Genomic DNA, 24017 nt, shown 5'->3' with positions numbered 1-24017 from the left:
ATTAGAAAATTTCAAAAGTAATTTCGCACACAATTTCCGATAATTAATCGAGATAAGAGTCCAGGCACGAACCTACGAACCTCTGTTTTAGAGGTTATGCTAGGCTTCTGCAACATAATATGGTAGTGCCACCAGAGTTGAGGTCACGCACACAAGAGCATGTCATGTAATGACAGAGGGATTTTGTCATTCACTCATTAATTTCATTCATTCTCCTTTTCTGCAATCAGTTCTTCGTGTAGCTGGTGTAATCATTCACTTTAATTCTCGTGGCACTACCTATACAGTAAGTTTGTATAGGGTACAATAAGTGAAAATCAACATTTGATACATGTGCGATAATTTACCTTTTCACCCTGTAACTTCGCCGGCGGATCGAGGATGCTCGTGACAATGAGTTCAATGCTACATTATAGCTTGGTTTTGTCGAATGACGGTACTTTATCGCTGTACCTTTAGACATGACTCTGATTAAATTTCAAAATAGTTAAAGGCACCGTCAATGCAAACACAATTTCTAAGCACTTGAGTAATTATCAATGTATTAGAGACCAGGAACAATTTAATGAATAGTTATTGTAACCACGGCGATAGCAAGTTTACAAAAACTCCGATTGTCTTTAGCACGTGAGCATCTGTTATGAAAATATTAAATATTATACAAATTGTTCTTTCGACAAACACACTTTTACCGTTATTATAATTATAAAATTATGAAAAATTTCACGAATACATAAATATTGCGATAACCGAGTAAGCACAGTGGTGTTCTGAATAAAACTGCCTGATGTAAAAGCAACAATGGATTTACAGCGAATGACATTTGTTCAAATAAATGTGGCATGAAACTAAAGCCTAGTGTTGTTTCTCCTCATCTAGGTTCATTTAGAGGCATTGTTATGTCGACAATACAAAACTTACTTATAGTTATTGATAGCGAATCTACTACTATACTATATTTATACTAGTACTATATTTTTTATAGAAGTTAAAAACTACCGTATTTAACATTCATTTTTTATTATTTATCCAGCCAGAGTGAATCGGAACGCTATAAAAAGTTACTTGGTGGTATTTAAGTATATATAATACAAAATCAGGCACAGTTACCAGCGGCATAGCGACGAAACAATTCGATACCAAACGGGTTGCCTAAATTTTACTACTACTAATTTTACGTGATGTCAGCAATATTACCTACACATACCAAAGGTTTAATTAAATAAACCTAGCCAAAAATTACACTCCTAGCCCCTGATAATTATAATGAATAACTAATCAATAGGTGCAGCTATTATCTAAGGAATCATTTTGTTCCCAGCCCAGTAAAGTAAATCATTGTATCCAGTCAAAAACCAATTATTTCCGGGCTGGCTTCCACTCAAAGCCGCAATCGGGCCTTTATCATTCGTTGACCTTCCCTCGGAGCCCGTAAGTCCTTGTAAAATTTAGGACGCTTCAAGGCCAACTGGCGCTTGGCGCTCCAGGAATTAGGGAAATTTAGAGAACATACATCGGAGTAAGGAATGTTGTAGCGATAGCGACTGACTGTGTCATCTTACTAATGCTAAAACATATCAGTATAAAACTATTATAAATATGAAAGTTTGTGTTTTGTTTTATATAATACTCAATTACGCAAAAACGGATGAACGGATTTAGATTAAACAACACACAAATGGTTCCACCAAACCAGTGTGTGTGTGTGTTTTACTTAGTACTCAAACAACATCGAAAATTTATTTTCGATATACAACACTACACACACATTATATTACAATCTACTTTCCAATATTATTTATTTTATTTTCACGGTCTTCCAGCCAGAAACAGTTTTTTTGTGAATCTGCTTGTTTAATTTTAAAGTTACGTATTTCTTAAAAAATAGATTTTTTCTGACATCATCACTCGCATGATTTACTACAGACGCTAGTCTATCAAAAGAAAATATGTCAAGTCACTACTAGGTATTTTAATGTAAAAGCGGTTTCAAATATTCTATTTTCATTGCTGTATTATTTTGTGTCGAATTGTGTAAATTTTGTTGTATTTGTGTTGTGTGTCTATGTGAGACTGAATAAATGTCTTCTTTCTTTCTCTCAAATATTTAAATAAACCTAAATAAAACGTCTCCAGATGCTAAGTTCATCTACAAATCTTTAAGAGTGAACTGAAAAACTTCTAGATATTCTTGGCTTTGAATTGACTACTGTTAACGTCACGTGCCTTGAAACGGGCCAGTTAACTAACACTGTTGTTTACACCTAATGGAATCTGGATTCTGTAGGAGAATAACATTACTTTCACTGTAGTTGTATTACAGCAATCTTATATAGCTCTATCTTCATTATCGACAGTTACATTCCGGCAATTCGCTGTTGGACTTTTTATCAAAGACTGAGTTAATTAATATAGTAACAATTTAGAAAGGTAACAACATAGAGCTAGGCTGATTTTCACGTCTCATTAACAGGATTATACCTCTCTAATAAGAGTAGGTCATTCAATATTGCACACGAATGCTGTAATTTGATTCATTACTCACAGATATCGCAATGTATTGATTTTTTCCGTGAGAAGGAACACACTATTTATTAACGTTAGGACATTTGATACCTACTTGTCAAAATATCGTAAAGAAATATGGAGTAAATATCTAGTTTAAAACACACAATGTATATTTCATGTCAACTCACCTAAGAAGAAACAGGTGCGATTTTGTTCATAAAGAGCGGAAAAACCCAGCGTAATATAGCTTTAAAATACTCGATAATTCAAATTCACCAAATTAAATTCACTGTGAATAACTGTGTTGCCAACAATGACTTTCGGTCTGATTAAGCGGAATATTAATTTAGCTTTTTCACGTTAACGCGACTGAGTCAACATATGACATGCGACATAAATGAATACAACTGAATGTGTTCTAAATTGACAACATCATAAAGCCAATGCTAATGTTGATTTTAAATAAACGGTTAACACGGCGAATGTTTGGTAAATTCTCGAATTAAAAGTAAACTGACCTGAAAAGGAAAGTGACCTACCTGACGAATCAGTCAATCGGAGAAGCTGCTCCGACCGGTGCGACATGAAGTACAGAGCCATTTTCATTGTTGTCTTTTTAAAAATCATCCAAGTTGAAAATGTAAGTGATGTGAATTAAGTAACATAAGACTTGTACCAACATTATAAAGCATCGTGTAAATTTTAAAAATTCTAGAGAATGCTTCCAATACATTATGTCCGGGCGACTACAGAAAATCCCGAGTTTGTTCCCCCAATTGATGAAATTCCCAATGGAAGAGCAATCAAATCAGAAAAAGACACAGCAGAAGAGCCACCAGAAATTGATGATGGGAGCAGTTCCGAGAAAGTAATAGGCTTGAGACCCAAAGATGAAAAGGAAACTGAAGACCTCGGTTACAATTTAGAAAAAAAACGCCGAGTGGTTGGGAGACCAAACGAGGTAAGTAAACAACTTTTACTCGCATTCTCATTAGTATCTTCTGGTTTGACGATTGCAATATCGCAAAACATGTGAAATCAGACAAGTGAAGACGTATCACGGAAAAGTAGGTGACCTTGATAACACCGCTTGCATTAGAAATTGCTAGATATATCATTAATAAATTTTATTTTACTTGACAGCCGTGTGCCATCGTGGTTCTTTCCAATATTCAAAACCCGAATATGCAGTCGCTGCTACGAAAGTACAGATATAATGCCAAAGGCAAGCCCTTTAAATACATATTATTACTCTAAATAGTTATTAACAAATCAATATTTATAAGGTAATTTTAATGTTGCATTCAATGTTTCAGGTGCACTTATTCCCAGCAGCGTTAAATATTTTATTAAACTGCCGCAAGGCTTGGGGTCAACCCCACTTTTAGTGCCATTGAATGACAAGGCATTTTCACATTTAGGAGGATTCGTGAGGTATGATAATTTATCCGATATTTAAATACTTTCATTTATGAAATTGTGACGCTGAGCTCCAGTGTGTTTCCGTAGAATTCTCTGGAATTCAGAAATTTTGAGAATTTTGGCAAAAAAATCGGATTAAAATAAGCTAATATTTACTTTTCTAGGTACTATAAGGAAGTTCCCCCAATTCCACAGGCGTGGTGATCTCGAATATGAAACCCGTCAACTATTTAACCTAAGTATTTAATCGAATCATCATCATCATCATCCCAGCCTATATACGTCCCACTGCTGGGCACAGGCCTCCTCTCAGAACAAGAGGGCTTGGGCCATAGTTCCCACGCGGGCCCAGTGCGGATCGGGAACTTCGCACGCACCATTGAATCGCTTCGCAGGTTTGTGCAGGTTTCCTCACGATGTTTTCCTTCACCGCAAAGCTCGTGGTCGTTTTAATCGAATAATATTGTTTATTTACGATACTGCTAAGTGTATTCCAATTAAACTATATATTTATGCATATTAGTTTTATTATCAATGATATTAACCTTCATTTTTTTTTTGGAATACTAAGTTTGTGATTTATTATTTTTTGCCAGTCTTAGATCTGGCTAATATTTTCATCAGCGAACACATGTTAGGAATTGTGCCAGGGGTCTTGTGAACAGTCAGGGACACACACTACGCAGCAATAAACAACGACGACGATGGTCACACATGGTGTTGTTTGAGATTTATAAAATTTGGTCTTTGATTTGCATCTGTTAACGAATATACAAATTGAATGCTAATATTTATGCCCTACTTTGTGGGAATTTTAGCTGGTACTAATTTCATATAATAATTAGTTGATTTATAATATTTAGCATATTTTTTTTTCATTTACCTAGCCTTTAATATAATGTACTTTGAATAATCGTCTGTCTAACTTATTAATTATTGTTTTCGTGACTTCAAACTTGGTATGATTATGACACGTCGTAAAAAAAGAAACGAACGTCCACTTACATAACACACTTTTTTATTTTTAGAATTATAACAAAATAATCTTGTTAAGTTTAGCTTATTTTCACAACACTAAATTTCAAATGAACTGTACCTACAAAATAATTTACTTTGAAAACGTGTGCCTGCTGCAGGAGGTGAAAAAGTGGAAATATGAGTTTTCGAAGGAAATACAATGAATGCCATTTAAAGAAAAAACATTAATGGTCACACAACATTGAATTACCCAAGTAACTGTGTACAATTAAATTCAATAATAACAAATTAGTGATGATGTAGAGTTTTACAAAGGATAGCTATGTACCTATAAATATAAAAGAATAGATTTCTTTAATCGTTGTGCGCAAGCACATAAATCTAGTTTATGTACTCGTGGTTAGTGTCAGAGAGATAAACGGTTGGTACACTATCTACCAAAAAACCATTAATATTGACTTCGACCGTGCAAAATACCCAAATTAATGTCATGACATAAAAATTGGCGTGCTAGACATGAAGCAGACTCCTCTCGACATACCCACGAAGAGAATGTCTTTAAACAAACTGAACAAACTGCAGCAATTTAAAACGTAGTTTGTTATAAAACGTGACACATTTATATTATCATACTCATACGACAGATCACGTTAAAGTTTAAGAACAAGGACTATAATGTTGGAAACTTGCCAGTTTCCAAACACGGTAGAGCGCTATAACGGGATGTTGGTAAAACACAAAAAGGCTGCACAGTCCACCGATTTGAAACGATCGCAAACTTCAAAGGAACGCGACGGATCTTCGACATGTTTAATTCAGTAGAGTATCTATGCCGATTAAGCGCGATAGCCTTGATATGGCGTCGTATTCTTCTGAGAAAATAGTCACGTAGCAAAAATTCGTTGGACACCATGACTAAGCCTACTAGTTTAGCATGTGTAATGTAATATCCTCTTGTTCCCAGTGTACCTTTATTGTGTATTTTATAGTTAGACCCTTAATGCCAACATTACAATAAAAAGTCAATCATACATAGTGTTCTAACTCACACTACGTGATTGTTTATAAATTGACAGCCCCAACCTGTTCCTGCTTTTGAACACGCACGTGTAGTATCATTTATATCATCTAGTGTCAGCTACTGTGCCTAAATGAGATACATCCGTAATAGCAGCTACCTTGTCAACGTCAGAGCGTGGATCATATGGTTCACACATAACACGTAATAGAAAGTCTAATTTTGAAAATATCACGGTATCATATAATAATTAAATAATAATAGAATCAAACGAAGCACGATTTCTAGGTATAATTATAGATTATACGTGTTTATGGAAACAGCATGTTCAGAGTATAGTAAATAAAATAAATCGTTTTGCATATGCACTCTGGCGGCTTACAAAAATTGCAAATCAACAAACAGCACTAAAAGCGTACGATGGCTACGTTGGATCAATATTAAGATATGGTATACTATTGTGGGGAAATCCAGTAGGTATTAATAGGGTATTTATTGGTCAAAAACAATGTAAACGTATGTGATGTCCCCTCTCTAACTACTTGTAACCCACTTTTTAAACGGTTGAATCTATGTATTGGCAGTCCCTTGTTTATATATTTTTGAAATGTAACTTTGTCAAATCACATCCAAAGTACTTTAAAACAAAACAGCAAGTGTGCCATTAAAATACCAGATACCCAAATAAACTAATTTATCCTAAAACTAACACACACTTGCATCGCAGAAACTGTTTTCCAATGGCAATACGAATATTTAATAAGTTGCCTAAGAGCATAGCTGAGTTTGAGTTGCCCAGGAGTAAATTCAGATTTAAATTATATCAGTAGCTGAAAGACAAAGCATTTTATTCAATTAAAGAATATTTAAAATAATAATTGTCATTATCACACGGTTACATTGACCTAAGTATAACTTAATAACTATTGTTCAATTTAGATTAGTAATTTATATTACAAAATTAATTGTCTTTTTAGTGAATGTATTTAATAAGATAATATTTGCATGCCAATGTTTTTGATTAACACATTTATAAAAGCACTTGTTACCATGTGTAAAGCAAAATAAATTATTTTATTTTATTTCATTTCACGACATAATACGACGTTAACACAGAGAAAAAAAACTTAATAATCATTTCTCAGAAATTCAGTAAAGTGCGGAGTCGTTCTTTTCCTTAAGCGTTCAATCAAATCAGCTTCTCGTTGCTTAAAGAGGCCACCTTGTCGAATTGGAAGTTTGGAGAATCTTCAAAACTGTATAATTTCGACCAAAAGTTGAGTTTAACAGTTGGGTTCCTGGGTTGGAAAGACAAAACGACTCTACTTTGTGAGAAAATAGGAGCTGTAACGTGGCAAACGTTTAAGGAAAACTCTAGCTCAAAAGTCCGATGTGCAATTTTTAAACATACTTACGCTGAAATGACACTACTTAGTAATAATAATCAGGACGAAACTACCAAACTTTGCCTAAAAGGGATCTGCATGATAATGAGTGCTATCGCGTATGAATTCGCCGCTAGAGGCGCTAGTGTAGCGTGAGGTCTCCGAAATGTTAAATCTCATAGTTTTTGGGTGAGCTACGCGGGTTTATTTATAATTAGAATAATTTTGTGAATATTTTGTATTGGTACCTGAAATTAATTATGGCAATTATGCGATAAGGGGCAATGAATGTCTGTTTTGAGACAGTTTTGTCTTTCGAAAACTTTTGTCCTCCCTTTTTTTCATCATTCATTAAATATGATTTTAATCTAAACTTTGTTTTCACGCCCGTAATAACAGACTTTGAAAGCCACGCTTAAAAACCTCACGCAACAGTGGCGCCATCTAGTAAGACAAAAAACGATAGCCCTCATCACGTAACGTGTCAAATTTTGGCATAAATAAAAGCATAAATATGTAAAATATATAGTTACATCACGCTGCCTCGCCTATCGTGTCATGATTATTAAACAGGTGCTTGATCTAAAAGTAGATTCTGAATACATTCAGATATATCGTAGCAGTGATTATGTTCCAAATATTTGAACAAGCTCTTACGCCCTTGACAATAGGGTTGTTTTTATATATTTTTGCATCTTCACCGCTCCGATCCCTGATGGCAACTGGAGACATTAAAATCAGAATATAATGAAACAGCTCTATATAATTAATCGTCTTCGAATATGGGAGTAATCATCGCGAAGGTGTAAAAACTTTGTTTCGGGAGACCCAACATCCATCAGAAATAGTGGGTACCATCGCGACAGAAAATTCGCACTGCACTTATTATGGGGTAAATGACAACTTTCTACAATCATCAGCGGTAAATGCCAAAAAAAAAGGTAGGAATCAAGGCGCTCCAGGTACGGACGGCTGAGATTCCATGATTGAACGTTAAGATGGCTTTTGAAACTATGATTAAGGAAATGAGATATACACTAAGATATAGGATAGGATACTAGATAACTAATCATAATATTCTGAGATGTTTTTGATGTTTCACTGTGCCACTTAACTTTGTTGATGGTTCTTTTTAAATTTTACAAGTCATGACTTGAGGTCCATTAATCTTAATGAGGTTAAACTTGGTTCATGCATACCTTTTACTTTTGTCATGTTCACATACCCTAGGTACGAGCAAATCTTTGAGAAAACGTCCTACGGCTTAAGAAAGGTAATTTAAATCACTACGTTCTAAAGCGTTTGCGGAGGTGATGTTGTCTAACTCATAATCAAAGTCGCATTCACCATCTCTTTCTTTCTTTCGCACTTTGTATACCGTTTGACAGATAAAAATGATGATTGCTATGCAGCCGTGCGCATGTGACAAAGGCCAAAGATCTCATGTGGTCACGTTGCGGATAACTTTCTGAAACTAATATAATCGTCTCAGAATAGCTACCTACTTAAATAAGCCGCCATATAATGCCTTATTATATAAATGGTAGGAAAAACACTGAGCCGTTATAATCAGTTGTTTATATCAACGGGAAAGAACAATCTTGCTGACAATGACCCATGAATCATGGTATGAATAAAGAGTTACAACCATAAAGATTGAAGCAAAGGAAGTTAGACAACGGCACAATTTAAATAACTGTGGTTTCCTTGGTATCTTTAGTATCCTTTTTGGCATACTCAGAGAGATTAATCATATATTAGCAATAATATTTTGTATTGGATATTTATTTAACTTTCGGCTGTTACTCGTAGTAGGTACCAAACCATCCTCACTAATATTAAGTTTGTTTGTTTTGCTAAAAAATATATAATACACCAATTCTTTAGCTTACGAAATAATAATTCGTAGACTCTACAGAATTTAGCGGAATACATTTTCAAAAATATTGTCATTAAGTAATAAACCCGATTAGCATTCCTCGGCAGATTACAATGGCAAGTGGTTCAACAATCCCGTTTTGAGACTGTCCTTAATATTTGCCTTAGTCGAATTAAAATATATACAGAACACATTTTCAAATAAACATACATTGGGCGACTTGTAGCATTAGGAGAATGAGACAGTCCATCAATTTCTTGTAGCGCAGAATACTTACAAGCCCCGTAATGTACCTTTGTTTGAAAATGCTTTACTGTTCTGTATTTATGTACTTCGGTTGAACTTGAATGGTAATGGCGTGATAGTGAGTATTATGAGAAAATTTCTAACTACACAGTAATTTCTATGATGACAAGTAACAAATTATCGAAAAGTTCACGGATACAAGGGATACATTAAATTTGATGAATGTGAGTAAACAACCCAACAATTTTGAAAAAGTCAAGGTTAACACGTCCGCTAACGACTTCGGCCACTGAAAACAAGTCAATTTACACAATGTTTACCTCAACCTAATCAAATGTGGTTATATCTCAATCGACTCTATGCTAACTGACCTAGAGTCAAATTTTGGAGCGAAAACGCTAATTATGTTTACATTCGAACTTCAATTGAATTTCATCTATTTCGAAAATCGAAGTTCGTGTCGTTCGGTCCCTCTGACACTTATACTTATTTAATACGAGAGCGAGAGGGACGGTACGATACGAACTTCGTTTTTCGAACTTCGGAGTAGGTCCTCTGTTTCGGTCATTTTCTTTTCACTTTTCTGTTCCAGCGAATCAGTGCTTGTACCACTTAGTATTGTTGACGCATTCCCTCCAAAGCTACTATAAATGTGTCTCCCATTTCGAAGTCACTTCACAATATACTATGTCGATTCTGTAGTTTTAGTATCGGATTTCCTGATTCCGGAGGTTTTTGTTGTTGACTAAGCTTTATTGAAGGAAAAGGCAGCCAGTTAATACTTCAGCAGAAAAGACAGAATTCTACAAGTGATACAAATGTTGATTTGGAGACACCGTGCCATATGTCATAAATAAAACAAAAAATATCAAGTGAAAGCCAGAGTCCGACTCGCACACAGTGACTTCTGTCATGGATAGACAGCGAAGACAATTATGGACTCCCAGTCATTTACGAATGGGAACTTAAACAATACCACTCCTTGCAGTCGGGTAAAAAGCTCAAGACAATTTATTATAGAGTTGAAGAGTGGATAGGTACCTAGAAAGTAACAATCTTGCAACTTAAACAATCAAGATCCGGTTATAACATAATATCTTAATAAAATACAAAAAAGTTACTAAACATAAAGAATATTTACTCCAAATGGTTTTACATAACATAATATTGTGCAAGGCAAGGGCAAGGTTTGTAGAGAACCTTCAAACTGGTAGGCAAAGATTGGAAATATGTTAATTGAAATAATTAATATTCAGAATCCTTAATTAAAATGAGGCGATCAATATCTTAAGTATCGTTATAATTACCAAAAAAAATAAGATTCACGTTCCTCTATACTCTTTGAATTCACGCTTCTTACAAGATAATAATATTATATGGTAAAGAAGATTAAGAAATTCTACAGATTTCTGTTCAAGATTTTCTTGACAGCCTTACCTTCCCGGTTAATTGTAGTACCAACCAACACAAGGACGCCCTGCATGCGTTCGTAAATATACTGACGAGCAAAAATAACGGGTCACCTTTTAACGCAGCACAACCTCTATATGTACCTATGTATGTAAATACTTTACTGTACAACAAAAAAGAAGTAAACACAATCGACAAATATAGGAACCTTTTATGGGAAGTGACCCGATATTTTTGCTGGTCAGCATTTTGTTAGCAACAACTAGGAACCACTGTTGCTTGGAACTTTGTCTGCGTCGTTTGCACTTTCGTGGAAAAAAGGATCGCATAATAATCAGGAATAGTACAGCTTTCTATCGGTCATGGTTTTCTATAGAATCTGTAAGTAACTACTGAGGCACTCAGGTGACGAAAACTTTCGAGCATTATAACAGTCCTCCTCAAGTTTCTCACCTACGCACTTTAAACGTTTTAGTTGTGGTTTTAGTTTTATTTTTAATATCATCCCTGATACCGTCAATCCACGGGTTGGCCCTGCAGCAGCTATTTATATAAAGCAGGTGGAGTAAACTAGGTTGGAGCAGCGAATGGTAAGAATCCATCATGGATATTGCGACATCGTCCGCCTCGCGCGGGTTTGTAAAAAGATAACCGAAATAACAGGAAGCTGCCGATGTTATAACCCGGTGGAAGTAAGAGATTTGAGTCCGCTGCAATACTGGGCCATGGTGAGGTAACCTAATCTAGTTTTAATTTGGGGCTTCAGCAATTTGATGGCCTAGCTGTGTTGCTATGATCTTTGATAGCTACCGTACAACGGCCAACTGATAGTCTTTTTCAACCTCGACATTGGCGGAATCATCGATAGTTTCGATGGAGATATATTTTTCCTAAAAATTGAAATTAATTGATCTTTGATTAACTATAATTAAATAGCGGTCAAGTAGCCACTTCCAACACATTTCTGTTGTTTGCGTAGACGTCACGGGCAACAGCTAAAATAAATTATTTTAAGTAGATTTTAACATAACCCTCCTTCGACCAGTCGGGTAATAATAACATAACGATTATCAGAGCATGCGTTTTATTGTACGGCGTGACTAAACCTTTTTTTGTAAATACCTACCTTCCTAACTAAAAAAAATAGGGATAAAGTGTATTGTGATGTGAACAAAGACTTATGCTTACTTAAAGGACTACTAAGACAAAGAAAATCGTGCGAGTTGCGGTAGGTAGGTCGATAATCGATTACTTACCTACTTATAAATCCATAGCCGGGCGGACCCGCAATACAACGAAGCTCGTACAGTCGAGTGCAAAAATACGAACTTATCTAACCCTTCAAAAATATGTACCACAGACTCTTATTCCGACGTAATAAAGTAGTGGTAAAATATTTTTGAGTGGTTCCAAATATACATATTTTTGCAATTTACTGTACGATACTTCTCGCGCTGTCTAAATGACCCTTTACAGTGACTGTAAGTAGCAGTAGTTACAAAATAAATAGCAGAGCCCCAAGTTAATATATAGTTTCACTGTTTAGTGGACGTGCATACCTACATACAGTAATGTACAGACACATAAAACTCGACTAGTAAAGATTGACCAACGCCATAACAATCTTTTTAGCCTCATAAATGTCATAATATGAAATTATTTATAATGGTCCAATGCTACGAGTTATGAGTGTCTGTGCGAGAATATGCATATTATACAATATTGTTAGTTATTTTGTGGAACTTTTTGTTGTTGTTCAAAAGAAACTTCTAACTTAATAACTTAAAAAAATATATTTTATATTTTACATTCCCTATGTCTTTGAAGTGTATAAAACTGTTTAAAAATTATTAATCCACTGATTTTACATCTTTCCTTTGGTAAAATATTCTTTAACATGTTTAGTACGTATTTCCAGATATCATACTCTTCATACAAATAAGCTTGGTTCTGTAAATGTGGAAAACAAGGTGTGTTTGTTTCCCATTACTAAAATATGAAAGTTTCTCAAAAAAATTAAGAAAAAAACCATGAATTAATTTTGTAACTATTTTACATCAAGAAATTCAAGATTAAAATTTTGGCCCATCATCATTATTTTGAGAAAAAAATGTCTCATACAGTTACTGAGACTTTTTTTTTTTGCTATCTATCTAGTCATCTTTGATATCAGTGACAGATAAGTTATTCTTTCTTATCTAAGCACACAATGTCCTTCTGGGACAAACAATGCCTCTGTCCACATAATCTATAGGTGTGCAATGAATAGTCAAACTTAGATATCTTTATCTAGCTTTTTAAGTGTGTGGAAAGTGCCAATATTGAATGCGATAGAAACCGCTTTATTGATAATTTATTGAACCCAAATAGTATTACATCATTGTTATATAATTAAACAATTAATCATTTTAATCTCACTGAAGTTTTTTATTATTTTTCCTTTACTTTCTAAACAGAAAAACTGTCCCATAAAGTAGCATGACTTCTTGATCGAGCTTGCTTTCAAAAAAAGCAAGAATAATTAAGAAGATTATTAAAAGAAAGAGGATTGTTCTTTTAATTTATTACCAATACCCCCCTCCCTCTGATTAAACAACATATTGTTGATGAAACTGACTTGGACAGTAATCACAAGGAACTCCCAAATAGCCATAATAAATTACTAGTAAAGCAGGAAGGGGGAAAAGAATAATATTGGATTGGCATGCTATAGGTAGCTGTTTTTCTATGGAGACACCTTGAACCTGGCACAACCTAACAAGGGTGCGGGCGATTATTTGACAAACAAGGGTGAAAACTGTCATAAACAAGAATAGGTTAGCTTATTACATTGTTGCTTCAATGCCAATGTTAGAATGTCATTACCAGTATTACTTTATGCTGTGTAATAACAGAATCGCTTCTTTTTTTTAGTACCAAACTAATGTATTGCATTGTGTGTGTTATTGTATCAGCATAGGTAAGTATAAAATATTTTTTTCATGAGTTTATGTATTGTAAATGTTTTCTATTATTTACAAAATCGTTTTGTAGCTTTGGTTATTTCTGACTTAAACTCACTCTTTGTGGTTGCTAACTAATTGCTCCTTTAATCTGTCCAAACATTGACTGGTAGAGATCCCTTAAAAGGATAAGTTCGTCTTTATATGAGTAGCCCAACTTTTAATGAGATATTTTATTTTTATTTTGTACAAAGGGTTTACAACATATCAATACAAAATACATTCAGTAACAAGAGATTTGATTTATAAACATTTTTTAATTATTTCGAGATAGGCACACTGGGGCCAGTTGGGCCATTTGCTTTTATATCCAAAGATAGTAAAATTAAGGATCATAAGTATGATGCAGTTGCTAATTGGAATTGCTAAACTGATCTGCCACGGAATATTTTTTACACATTTCCAGGCTAATTTGTAGGGCGTCCTGAGAAGCTTCTCTGCATAGTATCCATGTTGAAATTTCTGTTGTCAGAATGTCCCGTTGTCCAAGAGACAATAATGTCAATTTCTTAAAAAAGTATAATAACATATGCCACTGTGCTTAGGAGATAGTCCTAAAAATAATGCGGTTTTAATTGGGACAACAATGTGTGTTTGATGATTTTTAATCATACAAAATTAGGGTTTTAAAGAATTATCCAAGGGATATAACCATGGCATAGAGGTCTATGAAAGAAAATACAGTCACCATCAAATATCAAGGTGATCAAAAATATTAAAACATGAACTCTAATGCCTTAATAATACAGTGCATATGCCGATACATACTTTTGACCACCTTGGCCGCTCCGAAATATCTGATGGCAGCTGTACACCTACCTACAAGGAATGTTGATCAACCCAAAACACCAAGAAATGAATCTTACCATGTTTTTCTAATGGTCAGGAGGCCTTTGCTGGGTCTCTTCCCACTCGCATCAGTTATAACAGAAAACCTGTCACTGAGGCTCCTCTTCACCTCCGGGAAGTTTCTCAGCAGCCGTTCCCCAGAAGATAACCTCAGAGATTTACCAGTCACCAGCGACTGCGATTTCTTAGGTCTTATCTCAGTATCCTCAACAGATTCACTCACTTCTAAGTCCGTCCGGACTTGTAATGAAACCTTTTTCGCTTGCTGCCTCCTTTTAGACAACCTCAAATTTTCGCTCGACTCCGGTACGTCGCATTCGTTAATCTCTCTACTTTTATTGTACCCGTGTTCGACACCGTTCCCGAAACCTTGTACAAAACAGAGCATAATTTCGTCGGGATATGACTCCTTCATTTAGAAGGTCATCCCACTACGATACGTCGATTAAGGTCACTTGTAAGATTCGATTAGCGTAGATCTAAAGGTGAAGATGAAGAAAGTGAGTCAATGAACATTATTTTATCATAGTGTTAAGACATCCATTCAAAAGTAGGTTAGGCACTCAATAGTAAACAATTTAACGTCACTTCGCGAACCGCAAAAAACGCAGTTAGATTTACGATTTGATATTAAGGTTTAGGGTCACTTATTCGAACATTTAAAAGATAAATCAGTTTCGTCGAAACTGTTTATTCATCTGGACCGTCAAATATTATGGTGGCAAAATGACATTTCTGTCACTACTCTGCCGGCGGTGGGAGCTGTGTTCGGAAACACGTACGACGCGTGTAACAGCTGTTAGCAAACTGAAACGGTCGGGGTTCGCTTCGCTCTTTCGCCTCGACGTGCCATTCTCGCCAAGGCTTGTCTTTGCTTCGCGCCTCGCCGCTTCCTTGCCCCGCGTGAGGGCTGGCTTGGCTGACCAACTGGCGCGGCTACCACACACGTGTCAGCCCGCATTTACGAGGTGGCCTTAAAACAGTACCGATCACAATTTCTATTGTTTTTAGCCAAAAAGTATTAAATATGGTAAAGAACATAAAAGATGTGAATATTTTAGAAAAATCCACAGAACACAAGCGAGAGGAACTAAGAGTGTTAAGTATGTAAATAAAATTAATTGAACATAAACAATTTTAAAAGAAAGGTTATAGATAAGTTACCTACCTAGTGACCATAAAACTGGCCACGTCCTTTTGCTTTGAATATTCACGTCAGGACCGTTTTTCAGGCGCATAAAAATCGAATGTGACTACTTCCTAATATGAAGACAATACTTTGACTCAACTTTGAAGCGATATTGGATTTTTAAATCATTTAATTCAGAAAATAAAATATACTTTTTTCCGTCTAATTAGCGTGTTCCTGGCTTTTATAATGAGGGGGAAAAAACTCGCTTTAATTTCATTTCAATAAACATGCTAGGTAAAATACTTAGGTACTTACTTAAATACATATTAAACTAAACGTCCAAAACCCGAAAACAAATATTTGTATTATTCATACACCCGGGACCTCAAGCTGGTATAGCCAGGTTTTCCAACCAACCACTTGGCCATCTGGTCGTCAAATGATTCAACTTCACATTCGAATCAGCAGGGCTACTACGAAACTCGAAACTCGAAGTTCGTGTCGTGCGGTCTCTCTGACACTTATACTAGTTAATACGAGAGCGAGAGGGACGGTACGATACGAACTTCGAGTTTCGAGTTTCGTAGTAGCCCTGCAATTAATCAAGATCTGCCACTTGTGAAATTAATCTAAAAATGATGTATCATTTGACTAATTTAAACAAGTTTCTGTGTTTGTTCTGTTGTTTGTTTCGGATTTTGTTTCGCGTACCTTGATTAAACCAAGGAAATCAAGGTTTTATTTAATTCATAAAATTAGTAATGACCGCGATAGTCTAAAATATTGTTAAGTTTCTATGTTCCTTGTTTCAGTTGTCTAGACGAATGGAATAGAACTGTAAAGAAATAAATATGCAGGTTATGTGCATAATGATATAAGTCAATACTGCATTCTTAAAACCACTAACAATCAAGATGTTATTTCGTGCATATAGCAGTAAGAATCAAAAAACGCAAACTTATTATATTCGGTAGTAACATTAGCCACAAATAGCTGTGCTGTAATTTTTGTGTATTTTTGTAGGTCTCAGCATAAACATTAAATACACACTTTTAAGCTAGTTATTTTTATTTTTTTCGCGGCATTTGATACATCTCACTAAAATCCTTGACCATCTCCAAGATTGCTGTATGTTTCTTTATTAAAGTTTTACGAAAAGGAAACTTAATCTTTTCAGTTATTTTCATCATGTTCAAGTTAGCTTAGCAAAGACACTTTCTGAAAGGCAGTTTTTCAAACTTAATATCACTTTCCTGAAAAGTATCACTTTCCGTTCCGATCCGAGTTGTGTTGGTTTTCATAGAATGCACAGACTTAGTCTATTTTGAACAGGAAACTACCGTGAGACTCACTCATTTAAAATGACTTATATTCTATTTGTTCTAATCTAACATGACTGACGGAACTAGAGTCCCTCCTACTGTTACGCAAACTATCGACACTTTTGCATGTACCTAGTGCTATAAAGTGGCAATAGCATTATTTGCTGGTTTAAACGTTACGCTATCGAACTGTCTTATTTGAACTTTAAAATACAATTTATTCACCGACTCCAACTCTGACGAACAATCTTGCAAATTAATAATAAGTTCGTTTATTTTATCGCTTTAATTTTTACCAATAACCCTCGCCTCTAGCAACTGCGGCCTATTGAATTGAAAGTGCCTACGCAGTAACTTAACAATTTGTTAGCAAATTTGAGTTCAAATATTCGAACAATCAGCAGTTTTAATGTGATTTCATTTTTTCAAGCATTATATCTCTGTTGGAAAAAATACAAAAGTAGTTACCGTCTCACAAAGTTACATAATCATCATTTCATTTGAATCATCTTAGAACAAATAGAGTAGTCAATGTTGTACCTATATCCAATCCACGCGAGACTTCTACCCATTACCTGACTAAGTGGATTTCGTCCATTTGGTATAAAGTCACTAACTAGGTAAGGTACTAACTATAATCATGGTTTTCGTCTCTAAATTTTACTTTCGTTGATTTCCTAACCAGAAAAATGTAATCTTTTGTTTTTTAAATCGCGTGTTTATAACAATCCATACCTAGGAACAGGAATGTAGACATAGTCAGGCAGGATCACCTGGGTTACCGGGAACCAAACTTAGCACCCTCATTTTGTTCGATGGCTATATATGTGAGTAGATAGCGAGTAAGTTTCGACGAACTTATGGATTAAACTGTGTAGGTATAGTTAGACACTAGTTTTTGTCTTTGTTTATACTACGACACAATTTATGACACGATTTTTTTATACTTTCAACCAAATAATATGTATAAATTATTACAACTGAAGGAATAATTAAATCGAATCAGACTTTAAATGAATGATTAAGAAAAAAAAACATTGAAATAGATTTACAAAATCTTTAGGAAATATTTGTACTATGTAAATACACATAAAGCAATAAAATCAAGTTTAATAAATAAGTAATTTTAATAATTATCTTGTGGTTTTTTTATAAACTTCATATCGCTTAGGACATTTTACTAATTTAGGAGCTAAATGATCTATAAAATCATAATCTACCCTTAGATTAAAAAAAAACGATATTGAAGCTTCAATTCTGCAGGTTAGTGAACTAAACGCCTATGTTATTTAAAGACCTGAGAGGTTCAGTGACTTTTATGTAGCGACTTTATCTGTTTTTTATAGGCTTATGATTTAGTTTCACCTGTCCCATTGTCTGTCTGTAGTCAAATCTTGCAAGTTAAATTTGATCAACTTGCAGGTAGTCAGATTGACCTGAAATTTGGCATACTAATGTAAATTGCGTGACAGTACAATAATCTGGTAGTGACATCCTGGTAGTTCAGCCAGGATCGTCTCCGCAGGACGAAAATCTTCAACGGTTAATGGGATCGACTTGAAATTTGGTATGCAAGTGTAGTTTGGGTGGCAATGCAAGTAAAGTCGAAAAAAAAACACAGTCAGCGAAAAAAGCTTGTTCTGAAACAATAAGCAGCCTGTGGGGATATTGTTTATAAAGGGGAGAGGGATTACTGTTGCCGGAAAAGTAAATTTCTGTGGAGAATTTTTATTTGACCCATAAGTTTAAATATTTTATTTAAAAAAGGCGTTTTTATTACAAGCTTTTATTTAGTTTCACTGGTCCTGTTGTTGTCTGTCTTTCTATCTGTCTGTAATCAAATCCTGCAAGTTAAATTCGACCAACTTTCAGTAGTTTGATTGACTTGAAATTTGGTATACTTATGTAAATTGCGTGACAATACAGTAACCTGGTAGTGACATCCTGGTAGTCCGGCCAGGATCATCTCGACAGGACGGACCTCTTCAAGTTAATGACATCGACTTGAAATTTGGTATGCAAATGTAGTTTGGGTGTCAATACAAGTACAGTCAACAAAAAGTACAGTCAGCAAAAAAGCTTGTATTAAAAATGTTTTTTTATCAAAAACTTATTTATAATTTAATTTAATAGGTACTTAGTGCCTTGAAATGTAAGATTGATATGTGGTGCAAAATATTTTTGCTTCTTGCATAATTAATTTTGTTACGTCGTAGTTAATTGTCTACTGTGAAACTGATAAATGGAAGATAAACTGCGTCAGCATCTGTTTACCTGGTACGTAAAGCAAACTACGTAAAACGTTTAAAATAAAAAAGTAAAGGTAATATTTACAAGGGTGCCTTTTAAAATTTACTGACTAATCCTTCCAATAATAAATCGGTAAACAATATTAAGAGTGTTTACAATTTAGCTGACGCATCATTGATGTCTTGAAGCAGATCGTACATCAAAGTGCAATGAAAACTTTTCCGGGAACTGTGAGACTAACAAATCGAAATATCAAGTTTTACTACGTACAATAATAATATTCAAAACCTTCATTCTCTTATGATTTTAGTTCTTAGTAAAAAATGATGAATTCATAACCTCAACAACTTTTTTGATCATCGCCAATTTCCCAATTTGCGCATATTTAATCTCCATGCGTTCCATGTGCATTCTATAATCTCAAAAAAAAACTAGAGACGAACACAAAAATGTGCTTGTTGACTTTGTGTATCATATTTTTTTAACTTTTCCCACTAATGTCGATAAACCGAAGGCTACCAGAAATACAGGAAGGAAGGCTTAAAGTTAAAAACCAAAAAGGAGTTGCTGAGCGTACCAGAATTCTTAAAAATATTACCAATAAAACAGCAGGGCTACTACGAAACTCGAAACTCGAAGTTCGTATAGTACCGTCCCTCTCGCTCTCGTATTAAATAGTATAAGTGTCAGAGGGACCGCACGCCAGGAACTTCGAGTTTCGAGTTTCGTAGTAGTCCTGCAGGTACGAAATTAAAATTTATTGTCAAAAGAAATTATGATTATATATCATCTTTGTTTGGAAATAATTCCGACCTGCAAAGGCGATCCCTTACTTCAAATAGCTAATCTACTGTGTTAAAAATTAGTTGTGTTAAATACATCTGATATAAGTACCTAACTAGGTCATTAATAACAATGTAGATCTGTATTTAGTATTTAGTTTAATTTAATGCAATTTGAAGAAATTCAATGTTATGGTATTAATACAATTTAATTTATATTGGTGGGTATTACGTATGTTATATCTTAATTTTGTATAATTTGTCCCAGGGCATGATGAAGTAGGGTTTTATTATTGTTGTTATTATTTTTTATTATAAAAAATGCTTAATTTTAATTTTAAAAACGAATGTAGTTATTATTTGTATATTGCTGTACCCTACAAGGTAAATGTTGAACCTACATACTTTTTAAGATCTTCATCACAACATTTAACGCAATTAAGAGTTTCGAGTTAAAAAAAATCAGCATTATTTTGACTTTCCGCATTTTCACTTGGTTGTTTTGTTACCCACTCCGGGCTTGTTTTCCTTACAACCAATGTGGCAACATCGTTGCTGGGTTCTTCTCAATATTATTTATTTCCAAATCGGTCATAGATTTTTTGACATTTGAATAAAGATTTGACTTTGATTGACACCAGAAACATTTACACAAATCTAAATAATTAACAACTTTTCGGAAAATCTCGCATTGACTTGCCATTCATTTTTATATAACCTTTTCTTTGTTTGAAGTATCCGAACGGATATAACGGTTTTTTTCTATAATAATATAATAATAATTGGTTTGGGTGACAAACACTCTTTCCCGGCCTGGATAACACCGACATGGAAATACCGGCCTAGTTTTTAGTGTAGGTACTCGCCCATAGAAGCTCCTGTCAGTTTCTATGGGCGTGTACACAAAAAACGGCCGGTATTTCTATGTCGGTGTTATCCGAGCCGGAAAAGAGTGTCACCCATTGGTTTAGATTGGGTGACACTATTTACCGGCCGTACAATACCGACAAAGCCGGACCGATGAAAGGATACTGGAAACTGGAGAAGAAATGAGCAGGTTACGATGGGGAATCATAGGGTTATCAGAAGTCCGTAGAGAGGGGGAGGACACGATAACTCTTAAGTCCGGTAACTTGCTCTATTTCCGGGAGGGCGAACACCAGTCCCAGGGAGGTGTCGGGTTTATCGTCCACAGGTCCCTCGTGAACAACGTGGTGAAGATCGATAGTGTGTCGAACCGGGTAGCATGCCTTGTACTCAGAATGACCCAACGATATTCGTTGAAGGTCATACAGGTATACGCTCCGACCTCGACGCACTCCGACGATGAGGTGGAGGCTATGTATGAGGATATTTCCAGAGCCATGCATAGCTCCAAAACTCACTTTACGGTTGTTATGGGGGACTTTAACGCAAAGCTGGGCAAACGAGACGGTGAAGAACTGAGAGTGGGGAAATTTGGAGTGGGGCGTAGGAATCACCGGGGCCACCTACTGGCCGGTTTTATGGAGAAGGAGGGACTCTATATGATGAACTCCTTCTTCAGGAAACGTGAGCATAGGAAGTGGACCTGGATGAGCCCTGATGGTGTTACGAGGAATGAGATAGATTTTATCATGTCGACGAAAAAGCACATATTCAATGATGTCTCCGTGATCAGTGCGTTTAAAACCGGGAGTGATCACCGTATGGTACGAGGCTCATTGAATATCCAGTTCAAGCTTGAAAGGTCTCGACTGATGAAATCTACGCTCCGCCCAGAACCTGCTCAGCTCCAAAACCCCGAGAGCTTTCAGCTCGAACTTCAAAATCGTTTCGAATGCCTAGGTAGCGAGGTGGACGATTACAACGACGGGTTTGTGGAAGCTGTCCATATGGTCGGGTCTAAGTTCTTCAAGACCCGCCGTACTAGAACCAAAAGGCTTTCGGATTCCACCCTTAGGCTCATGGAGGTGAGGCGTGAGATGATTTTGCAGTCTTCTGGTGACGCTTCTCGTTATCGGCAGCTCAACAGACAGATCTCAAAGTCTCTGAAGCGCGATGTACGCCGATTTAATACTACCAGTATTGAAGAGGCTATTGAGCGTAACAGGGGCTCTAAGGTGTTTACCAGGGATCTGTCTGTTGGTCAAAGCCAGTTGATGAAGCTCAAGACCGACGACGGCAGAATCGTTTCATCCAAACCTGAGCTGTTGGAGGAAGTTGAGAGGTTTTATGGACAGCTATACACGACAACCCGAACACCTGTCGAAAATCTAGCTAAAGACCCGAGGGCTAGATTAACCCGACACTATACCGAAGACATCCCGGACGTCAGCCTGTACGAGATTAGTATGGCCCTCAAGCAGCTTAAGAATGGCAAAGCCCGGGTGACGACGGAATTACAGCCGAACTCCTGAAGGCGGGTGGTAGACCAGTCCTTAAGGGCCTTCAGACGCTGTTTAGTTCCGTCCTTCACCAAGGGAGAACGCCGAAAGCATGGAACAGAAGTGTGGTGGTGCTCTTCTTCAAAAAAGGTGATAACACCTTGCTGAAGAACTATAGACCCATCTCACTTCTGAGCCATGTTTACAAGCTATTTTCCAGGGTCATCACAAACCGTCTCACACGCAGGCTTGACGACTTCCAGCCTCCCGAACAAGCCGGCTTCCGAAAAGGCTATAGTACCGTAGACCACATACATGCGCTGCGGCAGGTTATACAGAAGACTGAAGAGTATAACCTCCCCCTTGCCTAGCATTTGTGGACTACGAGAAAGCCTTCGATTCGATCGAGACTTGGGCTGTGCTGCAGGCTCTCCAGCGGTGCCAAGTTGACTATCGGTATATCGAAGTGTTGAAGTGTCTGTACGAAAACGCCACTATGTCCGTCCGATTACAGGATCAGAGCACGAAGCCTATTCCTCTGCAGCGGGGAGTCAGACAAGGAGATGTGATCTCTCCGAAACTGTTCACCGCTGCATTGGAGGATGCTTTTAAGTTTTGGACTGGAAAGGACGAGGCATCAACATTAATGGCGAGTACTTCACTCATCTTCGATTCGCCGACGACATTGTAGTCATGGCTGAGACCATGGAGGACCTCGGTGCTATGCTCGCTGACCTCAGTAGAGTTTCCGACCGAGTTGGCCTGAAAATGAACATGGACAAGACGAAAGTCATGTCTAATGTCCATGTTGTACCAACTCCCGTAATAGTCGGAGACTCTGCGCTCGAAGTTGTTGACGACTATGTATACCTGGGACAAACGGTCCAGTTAGGTAGGTCCAACTTTGAGAAAGAGATCACTCGTCGAATCCGACTCGGCTGGGCAGCGTTCGGGAAGCTTCGTAGTGTCTTTTCGTCCAAATTACCGCAGTGTTTGAAGTCAAAAGTCTTTGACCAGTGTGTGTTGCCAGTGATGACATACGGATCTGAGACGTGGGCGCTAACGATGGCCTCATGAGAAAACTCAAAGTCACTCAGAGGGCTATGGAGAGGGCTATGCTCGGGGTTTCTCTGCGGGATAGAATTAGAAATGATGATATCCGCAGTAGAACTAAGGTTACCGACATAGCCCGAAGATTGCGAAAACTAAAGTGGCAGTGGGCGGGGCACATTGCTCGCAGGACGGATGGCCGATGGGGCCAGAAGGTTCTCGAATGGCGTCCGCGGACCGGGAGACGAGCTGTCGGTAGGCCTCCAACAAGATGGAGCGACGACTTGGTTAAGATCGCGGATCGCGGTGGATGCGGAAAGCACAAGACCGGTCTGAGTGGAGAGCCTTGGGGAGGCCTATGTCCAGCAGATGGACGTCTTTCGGCTGACATGATGTGATGATGATGATGACATGGAAA

General features: G+C 36.5%; 2 protein-coding genes across 5 annotated transcripts in view; one reads left to right on the top strand and one right to left on the bottom strand.

The window, feature by feature from the left end:
* The window catches only part of LOC141439746 (uncharacterized), an 83016-nt gene that overhangs the window by 33174 nt on the left and 25825 nt on the right, over window positions 1–24017 (bottom strand). Inside the window, exon 1 of one of the 4 annotated variants that reach the window (XM_074104116.1) lies at window positions 14715–15574. The exons of the other annotated variants lie outside the window; for them this stretch is intronic. Within the exon in view, the coding sequence (XP_073960217.1) occupies window positions 14715–15112 (398 nt within the window). The 5' untranslated portion in view covers window positions 15113–15574. Of the gene's footprint in view, window positions 1–14714; window positions 15575–24017 lie in introns of those variants that run through there. 4 annotated transcript variants of the gene reach the window in all.
* On the top strand, window positions 3041–4407 carry LOC141439805 (uncharacterized). Its single transcript, XM_074104183.1, has 5 exons — window positions 3041–3148; window positions 3224–3469; window positions 3652–3733; window positions 3825–3942; window positions 4095–4407. Exons 1-5 carry the CDS (start codon window positions 3092–3094, stop codon window positions 4132–4134), a joined length of 543 nt encoding a protein of 180 aa, XP_073960284.1. The 5' UTR covers window positions 3041–3091; the 3' UTR covers window positions 4135–4407.

This window comes from Choristoneura fumiferana, chromosome 21 (genome assembly GCF_025370935.1).
Source record: "Choristoneura fumiferana chromosome 21, NRCan_CFum_1, whole genome shotgun sequence".
Taxonomy (NCBI): domain Eukaryota; kingdom Metazoa; phylum Arthropoda; class Insecta; order Lepidoptera; family Tortricidae; genus Choristoneura; species Choristoneura fumiferana.
Note: the sequence above shows the minus strand (reverse complement) of the source record. Positions and strands in the feature narration are given on the sequence as shown.

Coding starts and splice junctions, on each gene's coding strand:
- LOC141439805 (XM_074104183.1), top strand. CDS start 3,092: ATGAAGTACAGAGCCATTTTCATTGTTGTCTTTTTAAAAATCATCCAA. Junction 3,149..3,223: donor AAATCATCCAAGTTGAAAAT/GTAAGTGATGTG, acceptor TAAAAATTCTAG/AGAATGCTTCCAATACATTA. Junction 3,470..3,651: donor TGGTTGGGAGACCAAACGAG/GTAAGTAAACAA, acceptor TTTACTTGACAG/CCGTGTGCCATCGTGGTTCT.